The sequence below is a fragment of the Podarcis gaigeae genome (genome assembly GCF_964106915.1).
Source record: "Podarcis gaigeae genome assembly, chromosome: 5".
In the NCBI taxonomy this organism is placed as follows: Eukaryota; Metazoa; Chordata; class Lepidosauria; order Squamata; family Lacertidae; genus Podarcis; species Podarcis gaigeae.
Window position 1 is genome coordinate 53,018,171 of NC_139681.1, and position 25,097 is coordinate 53,043,267.

Consider the following 25,097-nt stretch of genomic DNA (forward strand, 5'->3'; position numbering starts at 1 on the left):
TAGATGCCAGGTTGCAAACCTGCTCTCCCATGCTCATTTTCCCCTAGTACCATCAATATATATTCTTACATTATGTTCTTACAAGTGCTCATGGTCTGTTTTAACACCACTACTCTACGTAGCCAGTGGTTGCTAACTTAAGCAGCAATAGCTGACATCGTGCCAACTGTAAAAGTGTAAACATAGAGAGTATTTGACTTCTGGGCTGGGAAAGCATTTTCCCTGGAAGAAGGAGGGCATGGCAAGTAACAGAAACCAAGTAAATATTTGCATAAAGGAAACAATCACCTTTGTTTGCAATGTTCCTGGAAACAATCAACATCTCACAAGCTATGAGCAATTATCTTCACTACTTATCTACCCGAGGGGTAAAAACCTACAAAATGCTGTTTAATGTTTCCTCCCCCGCTCTTCTGCTTGCAAAATATATTCCAGGAGAGGCTAAATGACATATTGACACATGCTGTTTTAGAAACGGACCAAGGAACAAATATGCAAATAATATTTGTTGAAGTGCAGTATCTTCAGAAATGCAGATTGCCTAAGAAGAGTCAATCTAGTCCAACATCCTGTGGCCAACGATATGCCCAGAAGGAACCCGCAAGCAGGATTCAAGAGCAACAGCGCTTACTCTTCTTGCTGTTTCTGGCAATTGGTATTCAGAAGCATGCTGCCACCAACAGTGGAAGTAGAGGCTAGTCATTATGGTTAGTAACCATTGATAGTCTTATTGCTAGCAATCATTGACTCCCGTAGGAGCAAATTCCATAGTTTAGCTATGCACTGTGCGATGAAGTACCAGTACTTTCCTCCTCTCCCTCCTTACCTTTTCCTATGTGGTGTCCATACAACCTGGAACAAGGACATAAACAGGTAGACTAATAACCACTTCTTTATTAAAAACAAGGATCTGCAAACAATTAGCAGCCTGGGTAACTTTATTAACTCGACAGGCAATGTGTTACGATAAGAGCTAGGAAGATGTTTCTGCCCTTGCCTGCTTCACATAGGTAACTGCACTTTGGCTCAGTCCATGAACTGGGGGTGGGGGCAAGGAGAGAATCTGTTTTTCATCTAGGGGTGGTTGTTATGATTTGTTTGTAGGGAGGTTATTCAACAAAGAGCATTTGTCCGGAATGTATCCTGACTTGCTTGGAGAGGGTTTATCTTCCAGTGAATCTTTCTACACTTTTCAAAGCATTCAAACGGCCTCGGTCCAGTATACCTGAAGGAGCGTCTCCACCCCCATCATTCTGCCTGGACGCTGAGGTCCAGTGCCAAGGGCCTTCTGGCGGTTCCCTCATTGCGAGAAGCAAAGCTACAGGGAACCAGGCAGAGGGCCTTCTTGGTAGTGGCGCCCGCCCTGTGGAACGCCCTTCCAGCAGATGTCAAAGCGATAAACAACTACCTGACATTCAGAAGACATCTTAAGGCAGCCCTGTTCAGGGAAGTTTTTAACGTGTGATATTTTACTGTATTTTTGATTTCTATGGAAGCCGCCCAGAGTGGCTGGGGAGGCCCAGCCAGATGGGCGGGGTATAAATAATAAATTATTATTATATTATTATTATTATTTCCCCATCACTTTCCTTTCCACTGAAAGTCAGGAGTTTTGTTGTTGCTGTTGCTCAATGTGAGTTTGTGGCACCAGAGTGATGAGAGTGCTTTAGTCCACTTTGATTGCATAAACCTAAATTTTCCAATATGTGCCTGAATCTCTCCTGCTAAACACTGCCAGTCTGGAGATGCCTGACAGAAATACAACTGTTTCTTACTGCTTTTGGTCTCATCACCCTCCAAGACTGTGAGGTAGCAATGCGGCTTCTGAAAGAAAGTTTACATGCCACATATGACCATCTAAGGTGTGTGCCGGGGGGGGGGGGCTATAATCTAAATAGCTTTCAGATCTTCCTTTCTTATTCACAAACATTCAGACAAATACACTTCGGATGTTAAAACATCCATTTTAAAAAATATCCACACAATTCCCTCCTTACTATTGCTCCAGTTCTCTAATTCTCTGAAGGCAGGAAGTTTCACAGGTAGCCTTGACTAGGTGAGCACTGGTGTATTAGGCTACATGCAGACATAAATCAGGTTTTTGTTTTTGCTGCAGCTTGAGCCCATCTTCCAACCCCCTTTGACAGACATCTTGGACAGAGAATTAAATGCTGATTCAACAGCTTTTCTTGTCTCCCTGGAGCGCTTCAGGCAGGCTGCATGTAAATTCAGGTTATGTGGGTCTGCTTCATTTGATAGCTGATCTCACTCGCCTGGCAGGTCGGAAACAGGATTGATGTGTTTTGCTGGTCAGAATGATGTTGATGTAGGACTATCTAAAAGGGTTTAGGCTTTTGGTGACCTCCAACCTCTGCAGCATCAGGGTTGATATGTGCATGGTCAGCTATATTCTGCAGAGCGGTAGAGGATTCCTTGACTGGCTTCTCTGATTAGTTCATGAGACACATTGATGATTAAATAATTCTTATATATTTGGATCATGACTCTGCACTGAGCATAGCTCCATTAAAAGTACCCTCACCATCTTCTTGTCACATTTCTATGGATACTTTTCTATTTGTGAGTTTTGAGGTTGTGCATAGAATCTTTACTAACAGAACTTGTTCCAAAAACAGACATGAAATGTTACATTGAGATAACTGCATAATATAATGTGCTGAGCCTAGCATAGGTACAGTATCTTAGACATATGAAATTATTGTATCTCTCCACACAGACTCCATTAGCCTGGAGGCTGTTTGCTTCTGGAAAGAGAGTTATTAGCACACCATCCTCTTTGGTGGCTTGAAAACAAAGACTAACTCACACATCCAAAATGGAGATCTGCAATGGAATGCCCCATATCATCTAAGTTAAATACCTCCTGAAAAGGCAGCAGAGATCGATTCTTGGTTATTTTTTAACTGTTAGGCTCTCTGAGGGCTTTAGTTTAGCTCAATGGAATTTTACAATGTTAAGTCTTTAGCAATACACATAGAGTTATTTTCCATTTCAATGTACAATTAAACAATAACTCTTAACAATGCTCAGAAGCCCCCTTGAGATCTGAATGCAGAGAAGAGCCCATGCCAGTGGGACTATTGAGGCAGGGCTTTTGTGTATGCCACTCACTATTCTACAAAGGTTTAACCCTCCTATGTTCAGCTGAATACTTGAAAGGGGCTTTAGCCTAATCATATAGTTGATTCAGCCCTTCCTGGGAACCCACTTCGTTTGATTTTTTTTAAAAAAATAATCTCAGTTGTTGCAAAAAAATTAAGAAGAGGATAGCATAAATAAATAATTTAAAGCAGATTTATGGCTGAGAAATGACTTTGGTCTTTTTCATCTTTAGCAAATTCAAAGCACGGGCATTCAATGATTGATTTGAAATGTCTGTACTCTAACTTCTCAAAATCTTTTTCTATATCTTGAATATGCTAATGATGAAATTGGCCAAAGTCCCTGGTCATCCATAAATCTACTTTTTACAGTCAAGAGGTAATTGATATGCTAAGGCTGTAATTTGCTAATAGCATTTTATAGGTAGAAAAATGGAAGAAAATGGCACCTAATCTCCTCCTTGATTTATTAATACATGGAAGTATAACAAGCTGAAGTGTATGACCCCCCCACACACCACCATTATCACTCAATTAGGAGTGAGCATTGGAGTTGGAATACCATTCTTAGGAGATTGACTGGTCTGCTAAGTAGTTCTGGTTACTAACAGTTTTAAAGGAAACAAGCACTCTGGAAGTAATGGAACTTAGTCTCAGTTTTACAGAGCAGGCTGTAGTGGTACACCAGAAATACTATTGCGATTTAATTTGTGTTTTAACAAAATGTTGGGTTCAAATGTAGTTATGGGATTTCACTAACTATCATATTGCTGTGTCACTCCTCGAATATTTAAGTGACATAACTTTATAGAAATAATCTAGAGTTATCCTTAGCCTCAAGTTTCCAGCATTCACTCATTCCAGATGCTACAGTGCTCAGGCAATACTTGTGGATCCCAGGAAATGCATTTTCTTCTGTCCTCCGAATTCCAGATCATTGTTAAACAGAAGATAAGTGTGTGTTTAGGGCACAACAGTTGGCTTGACTTCCCTGACACAGGAGCAGTGAGCAGAGCTTCTTGTACTTCACAAGCTTATTGTGTACACCAGTCAAAGGCCATGGGAAAAGGGAAAGAACAGCTGATTCCTTGCTGAGTGTATTACTCAAACCATAAAAAGAGTAAGTTTCAGTTTGAAATTATTTATATTTTCATTACAAAAATGTTTTCTTCACAGATACACAGCAACATATGGCGATGCATAGGAAATGTGCATAATTACTACTAGATGTTTTGCTTGTGGGAAGATAGATCTATTTGTCATTACATTTTTATTTAGAACGTTATAACTTTCTGAAAGCCCTGCATATTGGACCTGCATTTCTGCTGTCTTTTCATGGCTAATTGTGGGGGTTGACAAGCAACAGTTGAAAAAGAGAAATACGTTCTGTAGTATTTGCAAATCACAAATGATTCACAGATACTGAATTAGAAGGAATCTTGCTACCAGGATACTGAATTAGAAGGAATCCTGCTACCAGGGGGTGCGGACCGTGCGGTAGGTGCGATCTGCCCCAGGTGCCCCCACTGAATGGGGTGACAAAATGGCGGGCGGCACTCACCGCGGGGCCTGCAGTGTGCCCGAGCCACGCGTCTTGGGGGCCCGCAGGCTCCTCAATGTCCATCCGCTGCCTCCCCCCAGCTGTACGGAGGCTGAGGCCCTAGCCCCCATGGCGCGCCCCGTCCCTATGGGCACTACATACCGTGCCCCGCCCTTACGGGCACCGCACACCCCATCCTTCTCTAAGGGTGCCATGCACCCCGTCTCATCTTTCCCTAAGGGCATCGTGTGCCTCACCCCTATGGGCAGTTCGCACCACCCCAGGCACACTGCCCCAGGTTCCCGGGAATAGAAGAAAAGGAGTTTGGATTTGATATCCCACTTTATCACTACCCTAAGGTGTCTCAAAGCAGCTAACATTCTCCTTTCCCTTCCTCCCCCACAACAAACACTCTGTGAGGTGAGTGGGGCTGAGAGACTTCAGAGAAGTGTGACTGGACCAAGGTCACCCAGCAGCTGCATGTGGAGGAGCGGAGACGCGAACCCGGTTCAGCAGATTACGAGACTACTACTCTTAACCACTATACCACACTGGCTCTGTGTGGCTTCCTCCACCGCTGCCTGCTACCAAACCATGCACAAAAATGAAACTAGTAGGTTCCTTAGCTTCTTGTCCCTGCTGGTCACACCCAGAGCTGATTTCCCAACATATAACCACAGTGGTGCCCCGCAAGACGAACGCCTCGCAAGATGAAAAACCCGCTAGACGAAAGGGTTTTCCGTTTTTGGAGGCGCTTTGCTAAACGAATTTCTCTATGGGGTTGCTTCGCAAGACGAAAAAATCTTGCGAGTTCCCGCGTTCCCCCCCCCTTTTTTCCGCCCTTTCCTTAAGCGCTAAGCCGCTTATCAGCTGTTCCGCTGATAAGCCGCTTATCAGCTGATCGCTAAAAGCCGCTAGACCGCTAATAGCGCTAATCCGCTAAGCTGTCAATGGGCTTGCTTCGCAAGACGAAAAAACCGCTAGACGAAGAAAATCGCGGAACGGATTAATTTTGTCTTGCGAGGCACCACTGCATTTCTAAATCAATTTAGTTCCTGAAAATTAAGGAGAGACATGATAGCAAACTCCAAATATCTGAAGGGCTGCTATGCAGAAGATGGAGCAGCTTTGTGTTGGCCTGGATGGCAGGACAAGAACCAATGGATGGCAATCTCAGAAAATCAGATCTGGGCTAAATATTGAATGAAGCTTCTTAACCATAAGAGCTGAACAATAGTCCTTTCATATAAGGACTTAAGCAAAGGCTGAACAACCATCTGTCTGCATTGCTATTGTCCCATCCTACACTGTAGGTCCTGCACTGAGCAAGGGAATGGACTAGATGCCTTCAACTCTATGGTGGCAGCAAGGTTATTATGAGGTGGCTGTTTCTACTTCATTTCTACAGCTCATTGCTTCAGCTGCCAGTTGAGAACAGGTCTGCAGCTACCAGCTTGCACAGGCATTTTCCTAAACATGCAAACAGTCAAGGTGTGAACAGGGGCAAAGAGGCATGGGCCCTGACATCTTTGTGTGCATCTTTCTGCTGGTGGATCCCTGACTACCCCATATTATATAGGGAAGGCCTGTGGATGACTTCTGTGTGCATTTGTTTGGAGGTGAGTAGAGTGCTGTGCATTATGGGGAAATGCCCTGTGTTGCATTATAACATCTTAATATTACAAAAACATTTTTATAATGAATATATAAATAATTTCAAACTAAAACCATTGTTCTTTTGATGGTTTGATGAATTCATTATGAATCCAATGTTCTTTCTCTTTCACCGTGGCCTTTGACCAGTGTACACAATGAATGGTGAACTGAGAGAAATTCTGGTTATCTCTCCTGTGACAGGGATGTCAAACCAGCTGTGGTTCAATGCAGACATTAGCCTAAGGAAGCAGGACCATGGGATCACCTTATAAGGAGCTTAATACAGTTCACTGGTTGTAGTGTCTTCATAAAGATGCTTCCATGCACATGAGTCAATATGAAATGTTAGCTTGCTGGCTCTGGGCCCAATTGTCATATATCTAATAAAGCACCTAGTAGCCTGTTGGAACTAAATGCATATTTATATATTCATCATTATTGCCATCTCCATAAATTCCTACTCATTCAAAATTTACTGCTGACATTTGTTTGCACTGCAACACTGTTTTCACATTAGAAAAAAGTGGTCATTTATTTTAGGCTTTGCAAATCAAACGATTACATCTCAAATCTTGTTTAATGGTAAAGCTGATCCAAGCACAAGCATGTCTTTTATAATTAAATACTTAAAGAAGAACGGTTGGGCAGTGGTGTGTTCAAATTTGATTTAAAGTCTGCTGCACATAGTTTATTTAGCCACATGCTGGAGGCTGACAGTTAAGTGCAAAATATGGTAGGGAGATTCAGGTAACATTGTTTTATTCATTTGTTTGCAGATTTATAACCACATTTCAGCCAAAAGGTGAAAAGTCCACCAAGTACACATACTGCATAAAGTGCAACAATTACAGGATAAAACATAACAATTTTTTATAAAAAAAAAACACCAACCATGCAAATATTAATATCTGAGTATATGAAAAGAAGAAACATTAAAAAATAATTCCCAGTGGCATACAACCCAAGGACCTGTCTGAACTCACTAGGTGGCCACAGCAAACCAATGTTTCACAGTCTAAGATGGAGATAAATAATACTTGCTTACCTTACAAAGTATCTATTGTTATATATAATAGTGGCTACCTTGTATGTATAATAAACATGTTGCAAAATCTGTTACAGTCGTACCTCAGCTCCTGAACGCCTTGGGAGTCAAACGTTTCGGCTCCTGAACAATCAAAAACTGGAAGTGAGTGTTCCAGTTTTCATTCGTTCTTTTGGAAGCCGAATGTCTGACGGGGATTCCAATTGGCTTCAGGAGCCTCCTGCAGTCTATCAAAAGCTACACTTTGGTTTCCAAATGTTTTGGAAGTCAAAGGGACTTCCGGAACGGATTCCATTCTACTTCTGAGGTACAACTGTATTTTCTTGCTGTGACATATTCCAGCTTGAGACTATAGTTTTTGCTGAAGAAGTGTTTCTTCCAAGAGTTGGTTGGATGTTGGGGACTTCACAGCAAAACAACCATAGGAGTCCACATTACACCCTGAAAAACCATGTCTAGTTTTCTGAAACAGTCATGTGTATGAACCACATCATTTCCCCCCAGCAATTTCACCAGTTTGTTTTTTTGTTTGTTTGTTTGCTTGCTTGCTTTTTTAAAACCGATAATCTTGAGGCATCTAGAATAAGGCATCTAGAGACCACATGCTTTTTATCTTACGTCACTCCAGCAAGCTAATAAAAGGAAGAGCAAATATAGAATTGGCCTTATCTGCTGAGACAGGAGTAAAAAGCATGATTATAGCACTTCGCTCTTGTTCATTCTATGTAGGAGATGTACAAAAGCATCTGACCTTGATTTCTGGGGGAGAAGGAACTGCAAGTGAGTAACTTAAGTCAAGAATAACATAGTCAAGCTTTTGACTTTTGCCATTTTGTAGTCCTGTCCGCAGATGCAGTAACAAGCAACAGCCATTTTTGTTGGCTGCAAACAGTTGACTCACTTGCAGATGGATGAGTTTACTCTCTGTTGCTGGGATGGGACCTTTGACAGTTGGGTGGTATTTAATTGGAGTGCTACTTGCCAGCTTCCTTCCTGTGCTTTTATTGATTTGTTTTAATCATTCCTACTACTGCTGTGAAACATCTGTGGCATAAAGGCTCAGCAGATATTAAACTGAAACAGCCCCCAAACTGACTGTATATGAGAAGATGGCAAAAAAAAAATAGTTTTGTGTTAGTTTATCATCCAGCTAGGTGAGGCTGAGACTGGAGTGAAAGTTAAAAGCATGTGTTCAAGTCTTGTCTAACAAACAAATATTTGCAGGACAAACACCCACATTTTAAAAGGGCTGTGGCCACTTGTTTATTGAGAAGCAGAGATGGAAGAGGATTCTTTGTTTCATACAACACACACGTGGGTCTCTAAGGGGGCAGGGGACATCATGGAAAATCAAGGTATTTTGAATCTGCTTCCTTTAGTATGGTATGTCACCTACATTGGAAGACGTCTGGAGAGCAGGCCCACCAGTCAGCTAATGCATCAACCAGGGCTTGGTGGTTAACTTTCATGGATTTATCCAGCCTCTGATACCACGATATTATGGAGGATGGGTAACTCAGTGACATGCAAGAGTACAAAATAATGCAGCACGTAAATTTATCTGCTAATTCAGGATAGGTATAATCAGAAAAGCTTATTTGTTTGTTTTGCATTCTCTCCTCAAGTATGTTGAAGGCCAAGTGCTGTAGGGGGATGTTGATACCAAGATTTATTCTAAGGCAAACTTTTTCAGCAGGGGGCCGGTCCACTGTCCCTCAGACCCTGTGGGGGGGCGGACTATTTTTTTTTGGGGGGGGGGGAATGAACAAATTCCTATGCCCTGCAAATAACCCAGAGATGCATTTTAAATAAAAGCACACATTCTACTCATGTAAAAACACCAGGCAGGCCCCACAAATAACCCAGAGATGCATTTTAAATAAAATGACACATTCTACTCATGTAAAAACATGCTGCTGCCAGATTTAGAAGGTGATTGGGCCTTAGATTGCCTACCCATGCTTTAGTCACTACAAAATAAATATAACCTCCATCTTTCTTCAGCTTATTGTATTCAGACACATTGTTGCATCCAAGTTTCCTCAGGCAGGGGTGAAGCTGTACCATATCTCAACTGATGTTTGCCCAGAACTCCCCTTTATTTCCTCACCTCTGCCACCATTTTATTCCCATATACATGAATGTAACTCTTCACTGGGCTTTTCATTGCTCTGTGTTCTGTGTTCAAGCAGGTATGATTAAAGTCTGATAACGTGGATAATTCAAGTCCTGGCAAAGAAGGCAGCATCTCTAAACTATTATATCTACAAATGCTACTTCCAGGTTTGGACCTGGCACCCCTACTTGATGTTAGAGAGCTTTAAAAAAAAGAAGCAGCATTTTGCACACAAATCAGTTGTACGTTCTTCATATTATTAAAAATACATATACCTCAATGTGGAAAATGGGTCCTACACTGATGCCTGACTCATACTAAATAAACCTCTATATACCCATTTCTTTAAAGCCCCATATGTATATAGTCTTTTCCCCCTTTACCACCCAATTCTCAGACAAAAGTCCCAAAGGCTGCTAACAAGCCCCGCTGTGATTTGTGACATTATTACAATTTGCATGGAAAGGTTTTACAAGGCAATTCATATGAAATATGCTCTCACATTCCCAGATTTTCTTTTTTCTTTTTGTTTTTAAAGCTGGAAGCATGACAAACTCACTTTACGTTGCACTGTGGCCAAACCACAGTGGCAAGCTGTTAAAACATCACTTTCTTTTCTTTTTAAACTCAAAAGGTAGGTAGCTGAAAAATCCTGTCCTATGCAAGTGCCAATTAGTTGGACTAGATTAATGGTTAGTAATATCCTGCTGAGATACCTGCCTAGCATTTTGATTTCATTATTTTTGCTTTGTATCCAAATGGCTTTGTTCTGAGTTGGTCAGTCCTTTTGAGGGGACAAGGGAAAGCTTGGTAGCTGCTTGTTTTAAATAATAATAATAAATAATAATAATAATAATAATAATAATAATAATAATAATAATACAACTTTCAGGTGATTCAATTGATAGTTTGCCCCGGGCAGCTGAACCTCATTGTTGCTATTATTCCAAATAAAACCTGTAGGGAAGGATGTATGAGAAGCCCAGAGAGATAGCATGCTAGGAAACAAATTATTCTGAAGCCCTTTGTTATGACTGTGTCTATCCCAAACATGATGGCACAGATTTACTGTTTGCCAGAACTGCTAAGAAGGCATTCTTATTCAATGGCATGTCTTGGCAGAGAGCAAGCCTAACAAAATTGCCAGAACATAGCCCATAACTGGACCATTATCATTTATGAAACATCACACAGTGGCAACATTTATGTGAATGCTACAGCTGTTCCTCCCTGGGAATTTCTTTTATATGTTGTTCCAATATCATATCAGGAGTTCTATTTCAACCTCTGTCCAGGTTTTTGTCAGCTTGGCTGGATGGCATTATTTATAAATGATAATGCCCCATGAGGAAAAAAATACAGTGCATTACTAGTAACCCTGCTATTTTTATTCGTAATTTTAGATTTTTATTAGTCATCCATTTGATCCAAACAGTGGACAGGTTTTGTCAGGATTGATGGAACTCTGGCATGGCAGCACCAAAAAAAAGAAAAGAAAAGAAAAGAAAAAAGGAGAAGAAAACATGCACAAAAGGCAGTCATTTAGAATTAATTGCATGTTATTCACCATTAGTTTGAGTAATCAGAATGATTCATGGAAGCAGCAGCCCTGTGAAAGCTTCACACATGGTTTTTCTACACAAAATATCATTGCAGAAATGTCCTGGGGGACGTTTTAGTGCTTGAGTTGTCTGCATTCCATGCAAGATGCCACAGAATGTCTAGAACATCTCTGAGATAACAAACATTTCCAAGCTGGAAGATAAACCTTAATGGAAAGCAAAATATTTGTGCTCTGTGTGTGAGGGTTTGTGCGCATGCATGTAAAGAACAGCAGGATTTAAATTATTGCTCTGACAAAAATAAAAGGGGGAGGGAAAGTCGTGAAGGATGTGTTAGGTGAGCTGTGATCTCCTTGAGCTACCAAGAAGAATCACCCAGTAGGGTGATCTCTTTATTAGGACCAACCAAGATGTTGCAAAAGGGACGCGGGTGGCGCTGTGGGTAAAAGCCTCAGCGCCTAGGGCTTGCCGATCGAAAGGTCGGCGGTTCGAATCCCCGCGGCGGGGTGCGCTCCCGTTGCTCGGTCCCAGCGCCTGCCAACCTAGCAGTTCGAAAGCGCCCTCGGGTGCAAGTAGATAAATAGGGACCGCTTTCTAGCGGGAAGGTAAACGGCATTTCCGTGTGCAGCTCTGGCTTGCCAGAGCAGTGATGTCACGCTGGCCACGTGACCCGGAAGTGTCTTCGGACAGCACTGGCCCCTGGCCTCTTGAGTGAGATGGGCGCACAACCCCAGAGTCTGGCAAGACTGGCCCGTACGGGCAGGGGTACCTTTACCTTTACCTTTAAGATGTTGCAAATTAGTGAGACAACTTTTGAGTTCTTCAGAATCCTCCATCAGGATTAATGTTAAGCGTAACAGGAGATGAGAGTGAGAGCATACATAGCCATATGTGGTCCTTGAAGAGACAGGCAAAATGGAATTAGCCTGTGGAAGAGATCATGCAATTAGCCTCTACCTCGGCCCTCCAGATGTTTTGAGACTACAATTCCCATCATCCCTGACCACTGGTCCTGCTACTTAGGGATCATGGGAGTTATAGGCCAAAAACATCTGGAGGGCTGAGGTTGAGGAAGCCTGCTCTACAGGGTGCCAACAATCACCAGGACACATCCAGTCTGCTGGGACTGGAAGCAGACTCACGATCATCCATTTCTTAAATGTACAAAGTCCACCTGTCACTTGACTATGCCTCCATCTCCAAGTGAAATTCACTGGTTCTGTCCTTGGCCACAAAATGAACCTGTGCAATCCACCCAGAGCAAGGGACAGTTCCAAACAACAGCCAGACCCCACAGTAAAGACTCCATCTTTACTGCCTCCCACCTCATGGGTACTGCTATGTTTTAACATCCTTATGTTGGAGGGATGGTGGCGAGATTTCACAATACAGTGGTACCTCGGGTTAAGTACTTAAATCATTCTGGAGGTCTGTTCTTAACCTGAAACTGTTCTTAACCTGAAGCACCACTTTAGCTAATGGGGCCTCCCACTGCTGCTGCGCCGCTGCTGCAAGATTTCTGTTCTCATCCTGAAGCAAAGTTCTTAACCCAAGGTACTATTTCTGGGTTAGTGGAGTCTGTAACCTGAAGCGTATGTAACCTGAAACATATGCAACCCGAGGTACTACTGTATATATAAGCTCCCTGCTCCCACTGGTTGGAATTTGCAGAGTGGTAGGTTCACCACTGCAATGGTAATCCTTCTGCTTGCAGGGTGAGTGAATCTGACACAGTCGCAAGACAGCGGTAAGTTCAGCTCAGCTGGGAGATTTGGGCAGAGGGACACCTCTGCCTAACCCAACTCCCCCAACCCAGTGAAAGGGGGGAGTAGATTGCTCTTCCTGAGTTCTTTCAGACATTCTTGACTCAGCTGAACACTGAGAACTCCTAGAATTGGTTTCACGGTTTCTACAAGTTATAAACAAGATCATGATGAAAAAAATTAAACTCCAAACCCCAGAGATATTTTGTGTTTCAAAACTCATCTGCTTTTCATTTCTTTTGTTTGTAGTGCTTAGTAGATGTTCAGTCAGAGCTAAGAATTCTGAAAACCCAGTCCTCAGAGCTTTCAGCATCAAGGCCGAATTGCAAATTCTTTCCTTTCAAAGCATATTTGTGCAGCTTTATGACATTGTTTACATGTATATGCTGCCTTTTCTTAGTTGTGGTCTATAGTTTATCCTCACAAGCCCGTGAGGCAGGTTAGGCTTTGAGACAGTGACTGGGCCACAGTTATTCAGTAAGCAGCAGGGCTAAGTGGAGATTTGAACCCTGGTCTACCAGATCCTAGTTTAACAATGTAACCAGGGCACCACACAGGTTCCTTTCAACTATCTCCGGTGCATCCCAGTGATTGCTGGCAGATTTCTATCCCAGCTGTTTTCAGTTTACCTGTGGTGTACTGCCTGGCTCAACTGAGCGATCTAGAGCTACTTGCTGCTCAAGCACACTTCTGCCTCTATCTGATTTTGTAGCATGCTGTGCTCTAGATTGCAAGACTTAGCCTATTTATACATTCTGCAAGAGCTCCCATAGACTAAGACTGATGCTCACTATTTGGCAATGATTTTAAGCATATATCTTCCTGTGTCAGCATGCGCTCTTTCCATTTGTAGTATCTGTTGGGTTGGGTAGAACCATTTGTCTCAATTGTCAATAGACAAATTGTGACTTACTGTTAGTATCTGTTTGTACAAGAAGCAAAAAGAAGAAGATGATGATGATGAAATAGTGTAGGTCAATGTGGTCCATGAGGAGCAGACCTGCAAACCTAGCCTCTCCTCCTTTGGTTCTCAGAAGACATCTTTATTTCCAGGCTTATTCCCATAAACAGTTCTTCAACCTCCATAGTGTGAATAGTGTTGTGAATAATTTGAGCATGGGGTGAATAGCAAAGACAAAAGAAAATAATTTTAGCTTTTACTAGCAGTTTTTGGAAAGGCAGCAATTGAAACTGTTATTGTAAATATATTATTAGAAGAAAGCTAATTTCAAAGCAGATTGAGCAATTAACCATAGGAGCAAATGAAAACAACACAGAAAAACTAATTCAGCATAACCTAATCTAGACTATTTCACTATGCAAGCCAATATAAATAACTTGCCTACTGCTAGCCATGCCTTAGCAATGTCTACAAAAGCAGCTCAGAAATTGCCACTGACATCATAATGGATCACATCTTGCTTGTGTTGAAACATCTTCACTAGTTTCCTGTTTGTTTCCAGGAGCAATTGAAAGTGATATTTTTAACAGATAAACCCTTACAGGACACAGGTCTCTGGCTTCTATAAAGAAGTGCTTTCCTCCATATTATTCTGTTACCATCTGCTGTCTCCAGAAAAACCCACACACTGATGATAGGGATATATGTGCTGATGAAATGGCCCTGGCACCACTCTGCAGGCACTAGAGGCTGGCAGGGCTGAATGGGAAAACACCTCCACCCCACCCCCATCTTTCAGCTTGGCAAAAAGGAAGTTTGGATTGCCTGCAACAGTGTTTTTTCCCCTTAGATCTGCAACTCCATGTTCTTAGCCATACACAATATGTAAAACAAAAATAAGGGTCTTAAACAAGGATTGTACTCCTCGCACTCTATCCTACGGATCTGATGTGGCTCCTGTTTCAGCACTTTGGAGCAGCCCTGATTGGACCAGCAACCAAACCAACCGGAATCTGGGCCCCAAAGCAAATTGGAAGCCTTGCCTAGGCTTTCATTATTATTTCAATCAAACATTGGGGAGAGGGGGTAGATGCACGCAGGCAACCATTACAGGGGGAAAGAGGCGGAAGGTCTGAGCCAACCTGGGATTCCCCGGATCTTGAGTCAGCCTCCCACTGTCATTTAACGACACCAGGCCTAATCTGGGTCCAATAACTCCAGTTTTAGATTGATGCTACGATTTGCCTGCTCCCTCACCTTCCACCCAGGTTGGCATGAGCAGCAGGGCTGCAGGTAGGGCAATGGCACACACTCCATTAAGCTGGGATACTTCCAAGGAAGCTGCTGGGATTTAAAGGCTTAAAAAATTGTCCTGTTAGATTTCTAACAGGAAACATTCACAAAAGCAGAATGCTTTCCATTAGTTTGATAGTGTTTGTGTCCGCTATCAAATAAACCAGTTCTTTCTTTATTACTCTACTGAACAATGCCTACCATACACAATGCATATCTCAAACACATCACTTTTTGTGCTGGGAGAATTGTATAGATCACAGTTATGTTCATAGATAACAAGAGAGGTTGGGGGGACGGACCGAACAGCCATAAGAATGATATTCATGCAGACAGGAAGTTAAACTTGGATGCATTTGCCATTTTTAAGATAGTTTCCATTACCTTGGGCTTTCCACAGCTAAATTCGTTCCAGGACAAAGAAATCAAATACTGCAAGGATTTTCTATTGGGGAAAAAAGAATTTTATTTCTTCCTCAGTTGATATTATCGAACTTTTCTTTTTTCTCAGATAAAGCTGCAAACAATCAACCTTGTTGTGCAGACATTGGGAAAGAGAAGTGATAAGGTACATTCCCGTGAAAGAACTCTGACCTTCTGACATCAGTTCAACCTCAATACAGTTTGCATTTGTTTAATACTGAGGGCATGATAGCAAGAAAATCTATGATATTCACCATGGAAACCTTTGTGAAAAGCTTCTGTATAGAAAAACATTGAGATCCAAGTAAGTCATACTCATAGAAGCATAGAGTTGGAAGGGACACCAAAGTCATATTGTCTAACCCCCTACAATTCAGAAATTGCAGGTAAAGAATCCAGATAGATGGTCATGCAGCTTCCAGCAAAGGAGAGTCTACCACGTTCTGAGGTGGTCCATTCCACTGTCAAACAGTTCTTACCATCAGAAAGTTCTTCCTAATGTTTAGTCAGAATCTTCTTTCTTGCAATTTGAATCAATTGGTTCAGCTCCCACTCTCTGCAGCAGCAGAAAACAAGGTACCGGTAGCTCCATCTTCCATGTGACAGCCCTTCAGATACTTGAAGCTTGCTTTCATATCACCTCTTCTCCGGGCTAAACATTCCCAACTCCCTCACATGTACATCAGAAGACTTGGTTTCCAGACTTTTTATCTTCTTGGTCACCCTCTTCTGAACGTGTTCAAACTTGTTAATCTTCTTTTAAAACTGTGGTGCTCAGAACTGGACACACTACTCCAAGTGGAGTCTACACAGAGTAGCTCCATTGATTTCAGTGCATCTTCTCTGAGTATTTACTTACTTCAATCTCATGTAAAGCATTCAGAAAATATTTTCTTCAAAATTACACAAACACTTTCCACCCACTTCTGAAAGGTTCATAGTACAGTGCATAGCATGGGGGTGTTGTAAACAAAAATGGTATACTCTACAAAAAAACCTGTAGACATTTTCAGTACTTCAAACACAAGTCCATAACAAAGAAAATAAACACATACAGAAAAATAAATTTCACATAGTGAACAACAAACTGCTTATAGTGTGCACATTATGAAGTTCCTCTGATTGTGGAAGTTTGTCTGCCAAAAAATTCTACAAGTTTCCAACTCACATGGCTTGCATTGATGCAAGTGGAAAGCCCAGGTTGTGGATTTATCGGAGTTTTAAGGATATGTTGTATTTTTATCTGCCTTAGAAGTTGTGCTAAACTGGTTTTATTGGACTGGTTTACTGTTTTATTGTATTGTAACCATCTCCCCCCACCCCATGGATCCTATACAACTGAGTGCCACAATTTTTCCCTCTGAAATCCTTAAGATACTTGGGAATAACAATGTGACGGTTGAGTTGCAGTAAGCTGCCTAATTAGAAGTTAATATATGTGCACTTCTTGAGAGATAGCTGAGGCATGCTGTTTGGCCACCTTCTTCTGCCCCCTTGAAGCAGTTTGCTTGCCCAGAGCTGCATGATAAAACAGTTGCTCCTTTGAAATAGTGTGTCATGTGAAGTTAACCCAGAGCATGACCACCCCTTGGAGAAAAATGGAGCAGCTTGATTTGAGCATTCCAAATTAGATAGAGGTGCCTCTGGCACCAAGGAGACATTTGGCAACTGAAGATAACTCTAAGGCACAATTTATTTTCTGCTAGACACACAGAAAGGGGCAATTTGGAAGTGATGTAGAGAGGTTTTGTAGTGCTGTAGAAGGGCCAAAGAGTGACAGAATGCCATGGCTGTTCTCATTTTGCAAAGCTCACTTTGAGTATAAAGTAATATATTAGATTCTGGTGTAACAGAAATAGATATGTAATCTACATATCCAGTTGCATCGTCTCCTTGTTCTCAGAATGTTTCCCCTACATTTGGTCAAAGTCTCTTGATTTCCCACTTTGGGTAACATTTGAAAGAGAGTGCCAGCCTATTTACTCCTAAGAGAAAACAGAGAGGTTTCTGAGGCCCTTCTGGGAGGTTTGGTGACCCTCAGGAAGTGATGTGTGTTTATGTTAATCCACAACATTGGGCTTCCCAACCAGCATTGCAATTTCTATTAGCAGTATTTTCGTCTTCACTTTATGAAAAATGAACTACAGTGGTACCTCAGGTTACAGACGCTTCAGGTTACAGACTCCACTAACCCAGAAATAGTTAGGTTAAGAACTTTGCTTCAGGATGACAAGAGAAATCGTGTGGCAGTGGTGCAGCGGCAGCGGGAGGCCCCATTGGCTAAAGTGGTACCTCAGATTAAGAACAGTTTCAGGTTAAGAACGGACCTCCAGAATGAATTAAATTTTTAACCCAAGGTAACACTGTAGTCGGTTTATTTTCTTAACACTGGGAGCTTTGACTCCATTAATTCCAGCATTGTTGTTTTCATATCACTGAAAGGAAAAGCTTGCCACTGATACTACTCTACCATGTTTCCTATGCTAGTAGTACAAGCTGCAATTACTTTCTCCTGTTCTAGTAAACAGGTTTCATTGACTTCTATAGGAGAAATTTTTCAGGGAATAAAAACCTAAGCATCGTCCCAGAATTTCCCACAGGTACAACAATGGATCTTCTTACAGCTAGGCTCAGGTTAACATCTGCTGACCTGATTTATTTGAGATACTGGTTCAAATTAAATGACATGTAAGTTACTAGTCCTACTAAACTGTGCTGGATGGAACAATTAAGGCTCAGAGGTGAGGTAAAGGGGTGTAAAAAAAAATTGACAAGTTAAATGCTGCCAAAATGCTCCTTGGCCTTAGGCTGCCATTATGCCCTGAGGGATTTTTTCTTTGGTTATGATTCACAGAAAGATTGTGCAATCATTAATCATCTGCACTTCTCCCAATGGGATGCTATGATCAAAAAAGATCTTGGTGGAGCACATTCTTTTCAAACATTGACTTTCCCCCAGTGACATGGGCCTTTATAAAACTTAGATGCCAAGTAATGCCATCTGCTTATCTTGAAGAGAAGTATAAAGGCATCCCATAGCAGAACAGAAAATGTGCTTTTGGATGTAATCATATTGAAGATATAACTCACTTTTTTATTATTCTGCCCACTATATGCTGACCCAAGTGAAATTCATTATCTAGCATTATTTTATAGTACCTGGATAAAACAGCTCAAGATGATGTGCCAGTTATTATTAGATAACCAGCTTTATATTACCTTATTTGACCAGCTAAGTTTTGCTAATGATTCTAACCTACTAACTGACCTGTGTTTTATGTGCAGTAAATACGGTGCATAGGTTTTCGTTTTTGTGTACTTTGCCAATGTACATGTCATTTTGCAAACTATTCATCGGTCCCATTAATGGATGAGAGGTTTTCAAAGCTCTTTGGCTATATGCAGTAAAGTTTATTACAAGAACTAAAAGGGAAAATAAAAGAGCTTCAGATGAGAAGTTTGTTTAGATGGAAGCCAAGATCATACCCATACCCTTAAACAGTGGCATCACAAATATCTCAGGTGCGTTTTGACCCAAACTCCACAGTCTTTCCTACTGCAGCCTTGGAGAATGAGTGCTCCAAAGCTGGGTGGGGGGAATTGAATGGATCGTTACCTGGAGGGGCTACTGATTGGAAAGAAAGAAAGGCATACCACACTGGCAATCCAGTGTGATCAAGAGATGAATGCCAGGATTTCTTCTACCAGAAAGATAGGGTTGCAAGGGAGCGGGGAAGGGAAGAGAAGAGGCACCTTCCTATAGAACAAAAATGGGGAAACTTTGGTCCTCCAATGTTGCTTAACTACAACTCTATTCAGCTTTAACATGCATGACCAATGGTCAGATATGCTGGGTATTGTAGCTCTGCAACATCTGGGTGGCCATTGTCCCCCTCCCACCTCCTCTAGAAGCTGATTGACAAGGAATGGCATCCTTGTACATTTGGGCAGCAGTCCTTACAAACCATAAAATGCCTATCTCAAGATGCTGATTTTCTGGGGTACATAATAAAATAAATGCATCTACTTGAGACTTCACTTAAAATCACTTTGAATAAAATAGTGGTTAATCAAAACTGACGTTTCCCTGTTCTCCCTCCACCTCCATTTTTAAAAGATTTATTATCACCGCATATTTGATCTTGCTGAACTTAGAGAACAAAAGATCCTTTACATAATACATTGTTCCAGCCTCTTAAAATGCTATTCAATTTATTTTCACAAGAGCTGGCTATTGGAATGCAAATGTTCATTGATCGGCCATCCAGGCAACAGGGAGTACCACTTACAGATGTTTCTTTTGAAGAACTAATCACTTGTACATGAGGCCACCAATCATCTCCCTCAGATCTTACATCTTTTGTGCCAATATCATGTCTTCAAGGTACTTCGCTGATTTTCCCCCTCCTGAATTTGCTGTGATAATCTTACAAATGATACCAATTTTGTATCATGGTTTGGTAGCATTTCTCTTAACATTGTGCTCTTAAAATATACATTCAATTGTAGCAAGCAACCTTGAATTGGAAATGGATTGGTCAAGTTGGCTCACTTTTAATTTAAGTGAATTTACAGTAGATTGCACAAAATATTAATAAGTCGTAACTACTAAAGGAGTGAATGCACACATTTCTTTTCAAAGCTTTTCACTCTATTCCAAGGGCTTGGGGCAAGTAAATGTACATTTTTATCCTGTTTTATCCTCATAACAACAGTGTGAGGGAGTATGAGCTGACAGTCAGTTAACCATTTCTGTGACATGTGAGTTGTGTTCCTTTAGTATTACAAGTTTGTAACTCTAGTCATCTTCTGGTTTTCAGTCTGAACACACAAAAGGGCAAGTGTGAATGTGTGGCATAAGCTCCACCTTCAGTCATGATACATGAACCAGGCACACAAAGCATACATGATAGGCCTTACTCACACACAGCATTTCCAAAATGGGGAAAGGAAGCCTGGTCAGAGGTCTTGCCCCTCTCTTTGAGCAAGTCAGACTTTTTTAGACCAAGGCTAATCACGTATTGGTCAGGGACTGTGCCTTGCATATGCAGCATCACTGAGAGGGCAGGGTTTGTCCCACATGTTTCCACACGTCCCTTTTTGGTGGGCACAGGGGATTTCAGGGGGTTGGAGGGTCAACAAAAATGGTTGCTCCTCCCTTCCTCCAGCAGAGCATCCCATGGGTAAAGTCCCATCCATGGGTAGTTTGTTCCAACCCATAGAGTATTTGACAGTATTTCAGGAACTGACAGCTTATGAGACCCTGTATTTCAAGCCTATCAAAATGATCAAGGGATGACAGTAAGTAAGTCTTACTTATTCAAATTTTGGGAGGATAAAGTCAAGCAAAATGTAATGCCTGTCACCGCTTGACTAACCATTGTTCAGGGATGGAGGACTAACTTGGCGTTTTCCCTTTTTACTTGGTTTAAGGAGGCTTTGTTTATCACAATATCTGAAAAAACATACTCGTTCTTTATGAGTTTCCAAGGGTAAAGACAAACCTACAGACTATGCAGATACATATTGGCCATTCATTATTTATGTCACAAGACAAATTTAGGTCTGGCAAGTTCCTGAAAAGTATGTTTTTATCTGGTTTTGTTTGTATCCCATGACTTTTTATTAACCGCTCCATTGTGCTTCCATTGAATCATTATCTTATTCATTGTAGTATTATTTCTAGATTCCTGCAATAACCATTTTTCTGCTCTGCATCATTTTCTTTATTAACTTGTGGACCATATGATGTCAAACATGCAAGCCTTCTTTCTGTGACTCTAAAACACCTGTATTGCTATGTGTAACAAAATGAAATAACTTTTGAAAAATGCAAATTCAGAATGTGCTGCACAAAGTTTGTAGAGTGAATTTGGAAACTTTACCATATTTTGAATATTTCTGAATATTAATTTCAGCACTACTCTGCTTCCTCTTAAGGTTTTTTAGGTCTAGAGAATGGAAAAGTACAGCAAGTGCTTTTGAATATATGTGTTCTTTATCACCGCCAGAAGTTTCTATTTTCAACACACAGCTGACTTACGAATATCTAAAAATTCTAAGCAAAGATATGGAATAGGCAGGATGTCACCAGAATTATGACAAGATCAAAGAAGTTACAGCCCACTATCGACCAGTTATTTGTCATCAGGTGGCACTTTGACAGCAGACTTATATTACAAAGCCATTTCTCTTCTCTATTCCACATAAACATCCCATTAACGTTTCTTACCATAGATATTTTTTATATATATGTGCTCAAAAATGAACATAAATGGTGTTCTGAAAATCCATTTAGGAATCATAAGCAAGAATAAATCAGGCAATCAAAATCCAACCTTCACATGCAAAGAAATAAGACGAAATCTTTCTCAATAACTAGAGATGTTGCCATAAAAAATGTCATGTAATTGGGAGGAATGGTCTTGTAGAATGTCAAACGGGGGAGGACACCCACAGTCTGTGGAAAGAAGGAAGGGCTTTTGTTTTTGTCTCGCTAAAGGGAATTTTGGTAGGGGCAGCCTTGTCCATCCTTGAGAGGTTGTCAGGGTGTTTGAAACTTTTACAAGATCAGTACTAGAAGATAAGCCTTGGCAAGATCATACCTAGGCTGCAATTCAAGCTCCAGGGCACAGGTGAAAGGACCAGGTCCAGAAACAGGAGGCAGCAGCAGATTACACTTAACCACATAGTAACTTGTTGGCATCTTGCAAACTCCATAGCCTTCTGGGTGTAAATTGCATTTCAGATATCCTTTCTTCTTAACTGTGTAGCCCAAATGTCCTTTTAAGATCTTAACATGACTTTCTCCTGCAGAAAATTGTGTGTGTGTGTGTGTGTGTGTGTGTGTGTGTGATGAGAAGTGGGCAGTTGCTTAGAAAGTAATGCCAAAAAGCAAACAGAGGATTTCTCCATTTCTATTGCCCAGCTGCCTCTCCAATCTCATAGTCCACACTTGCGCCCTCAGGCTGTTTTTAACTTAATGTTGCACTACAACATGTTCTCATTTTGTATTTTTATATTGAGAACCTCCCTGCTTCATCTTCGTATGAATGGCAAAATACAAATTTAATCAATAACAACAACAACAACAACAACAACAACAACAACAACAACAACAACAACCTTTTCTAAGCAGTGCTAAACAGCTTTGCAGGGGAAGCAGACTGAACAATCTTTAGAGAATGGGCAAAGTCCTTAAAGACGGGAAAGTGTGCTACACCGATAAAATCACAAGACACTCTTTTTTTAGAGGACCTCTGAATGATGACCAGTCTTGTCAATATTCTTATGAGTTTCAAGTTCATAGCCTCCCATTTTCCAGAAAAAAACTCAAATAAAGGTCATACCATAAGGTAGAAAAATCATAATTCTATTGTGTCAGGGCCTTCTTAAAAGTTTGCCAGATTAGATCTCTTCAACTTACGTGATTTAAAAATCTTTGTATGGATAACTCCTTCAGGCACTTAACATTAAAAGTCAGCACAGAAATCCCCAAATGTGTTGCCTTGATAAAGCATGGAGCAAACAACCTTGGGCAGTTCATAGGACAAAATGTTATGGCAGATGTCAAACTACTTACTAGCTGTGCTTGATGTTACATAGCTTGTTAAAAGGCACAAAACTTGTTTGACTTACTTTTGCCCTACAATATATATTACATATTAGAAAGATGCCCATGTACTAGAGGTTTATAGCTTAGCATACATAGTCTTCTGTTTGCTCAATATAACAGCGTGAAGCAAAATTGGCCTTCTGCCAATCAATATACTGGTCTCTTCCTCTTTTAATTTATTAGCATTCAGCTGGATTCTATTAATGGTTTATTATCATTAGTATTATTACTTCTCAACCATACAACCTTCAGAAACAATACATATCAATAACTGATTGGTTCTCTGTGGAGAAAGAAGGCCCATGCATTTAGACATCTGAACTAGAGTGGGGACCCATTTCAATGCCTTTTGTTAGCATCACATGTCCTTGTGCACATATTTATAGTAATACATCTGAATGTTGGAATCTTTAGCCTCTACCCTAGAGTCATGGTGTACCATGGCAGAAACTATATTTTCAGTAGGCGGGATTAACAATGAGACAAAACACTAGAGTTCAGAAAACTCAGATGTGTGGTTCATTACACAAATAGACATAATGAGTACAAAGATAATATTCAAGGGAAATTAGCACATTTTTTGGTAAATCTGGAGGAGGCAGAAGATGGAGAAGACCAGCAGAGAGGAAGCCAAATGAGTATATCAAAAAGTATTTAAATGAGGTGCTTTATTTTAATGGTGATATTGCATCACTCATTGTGCTAGATTCACACATACTCAGTAATGCAACCTGGAGCATGTAGCTTAATGAGTTGCATATTGCCAAATCAAAGCTTACCTACAGTCCCAGATAGGACACCTTCCTGTAAATCAATTTTAACACATCAGATGTTCGCTGCATCCTGTCCCCTTTGTTCATGGAGGCAGAAACTATTTGCCAACTAGGCAACATCGAAAAATGTGTCCACTCAACCATTTGAAGAACTGCACAGCCATTTGGAGCAGTGCTCATCATAATTAAATATTAAACTTGTTTGCACTCTTTTAATGAGAGGTTACGGAAATTTTCCCCGGCCTCAACTAATTGCTGGGGAAATCTGAAGTACATAAAATAACCAATACAAAGCAAACTGCCGTTGGAACAAATTGTTAGTTTGAGTTACAGTATTTATGCAGTAAAGATAAAGCACACAGTTATGGACAGAATGGAAACAACGTGCCAAGTGAAACTGGGAACCAATTTAATCCTAAAGTGGTCCAGATTTTATCTACATGACTGTCAGCAATGGTGGGCTATTTATCACCTCTGTTGAGGGGGACCATTGATATACTGACTTTAATGTGACAAATATCCTCTCTTAATATGACTGCTACTGCTATATCACCATCAGGATGTGTGACATTACAGAGTGTAAGAACACATCCCTGCTCCAAGAAGGCTGCAGACTAAAATTGGACATGGAAAGCATAGGAAGGGGAGGCAGGGATAAATAGGAAAAAGAATGTGTGATTGTTTCATGTGTGATTGTGTGTGTGTAAACCAGTGTAAAGACTATGTTGAATGTGCAGCTACTCACCCTCTACCTTCAAAAATCATTGATTATAATACACTCCCTTCTAACTGTCAGTTTCCATGCCAACTGCATATATATATATATATATATATATATATATATATATATATATAGTAGAGGCTTAAATTCTTTTCTAGTGGCACTTTGGAACATACCTGCATGTTAGTTTCACTTCCCAAACAGCTGTCTGGCAGCTTCACCATCTTTCAGATAGTGGCATAAACAATAGGGTCAGGTTGACCTGAAATGGGTAACAAGCTATGTAATTACAAGTGACACTGACCTTCACAGCTATTGGAGTTTTGTCCCCCAGACTTGTGCCAACATCATATCTGAAACAACACAGTACCATTTATAAGATTATTTAAAAGGCTGTTTTCTCCCCAAGAAGAAAGGTGTGAGGTCAAATGCAACAGGCTTAGTAACTTAAGACCCTATCAACATCCACCTGCCTGACCAGATCTAGGATTGTTAGATTGTGCAATTTGGGCTTCAAATGCCATAATGTTGTAATTTCATAATAATGTTCTATTAAGTCTAACAAAT

The 25,097-nt window shown here is 40.9% G+C and overlaps 1 protein-coding gene across 1 annotated transcript in view; it reads right to left on the bottom strand.

Annotated features, from left to right (window-relative positions):
• Positions 1–25,097, bottom strand: part of LOC310844486 (uncharacterized protein) — a gene marked incomplete at its 3' end in the record, with an annotated part of 54,608 nt that overhangs the window by 27,477 nt on the left and 2,034 nt on the right. The window contains exons 2-3 of the mRNA XM_083738596.1: positions 24,835–24,883; positions 827–852 (exon numbers count right to left, since the gene is read on the bottom strand). Coding sequence (XP_083594722.1) covers positions 827–852; positions 24,835–24,883 — 75 coding nt within the window. The remainder of the gene's footprint in view (positions 1–826; positions 853–24,834; positions 24,884–25,097) is intronic.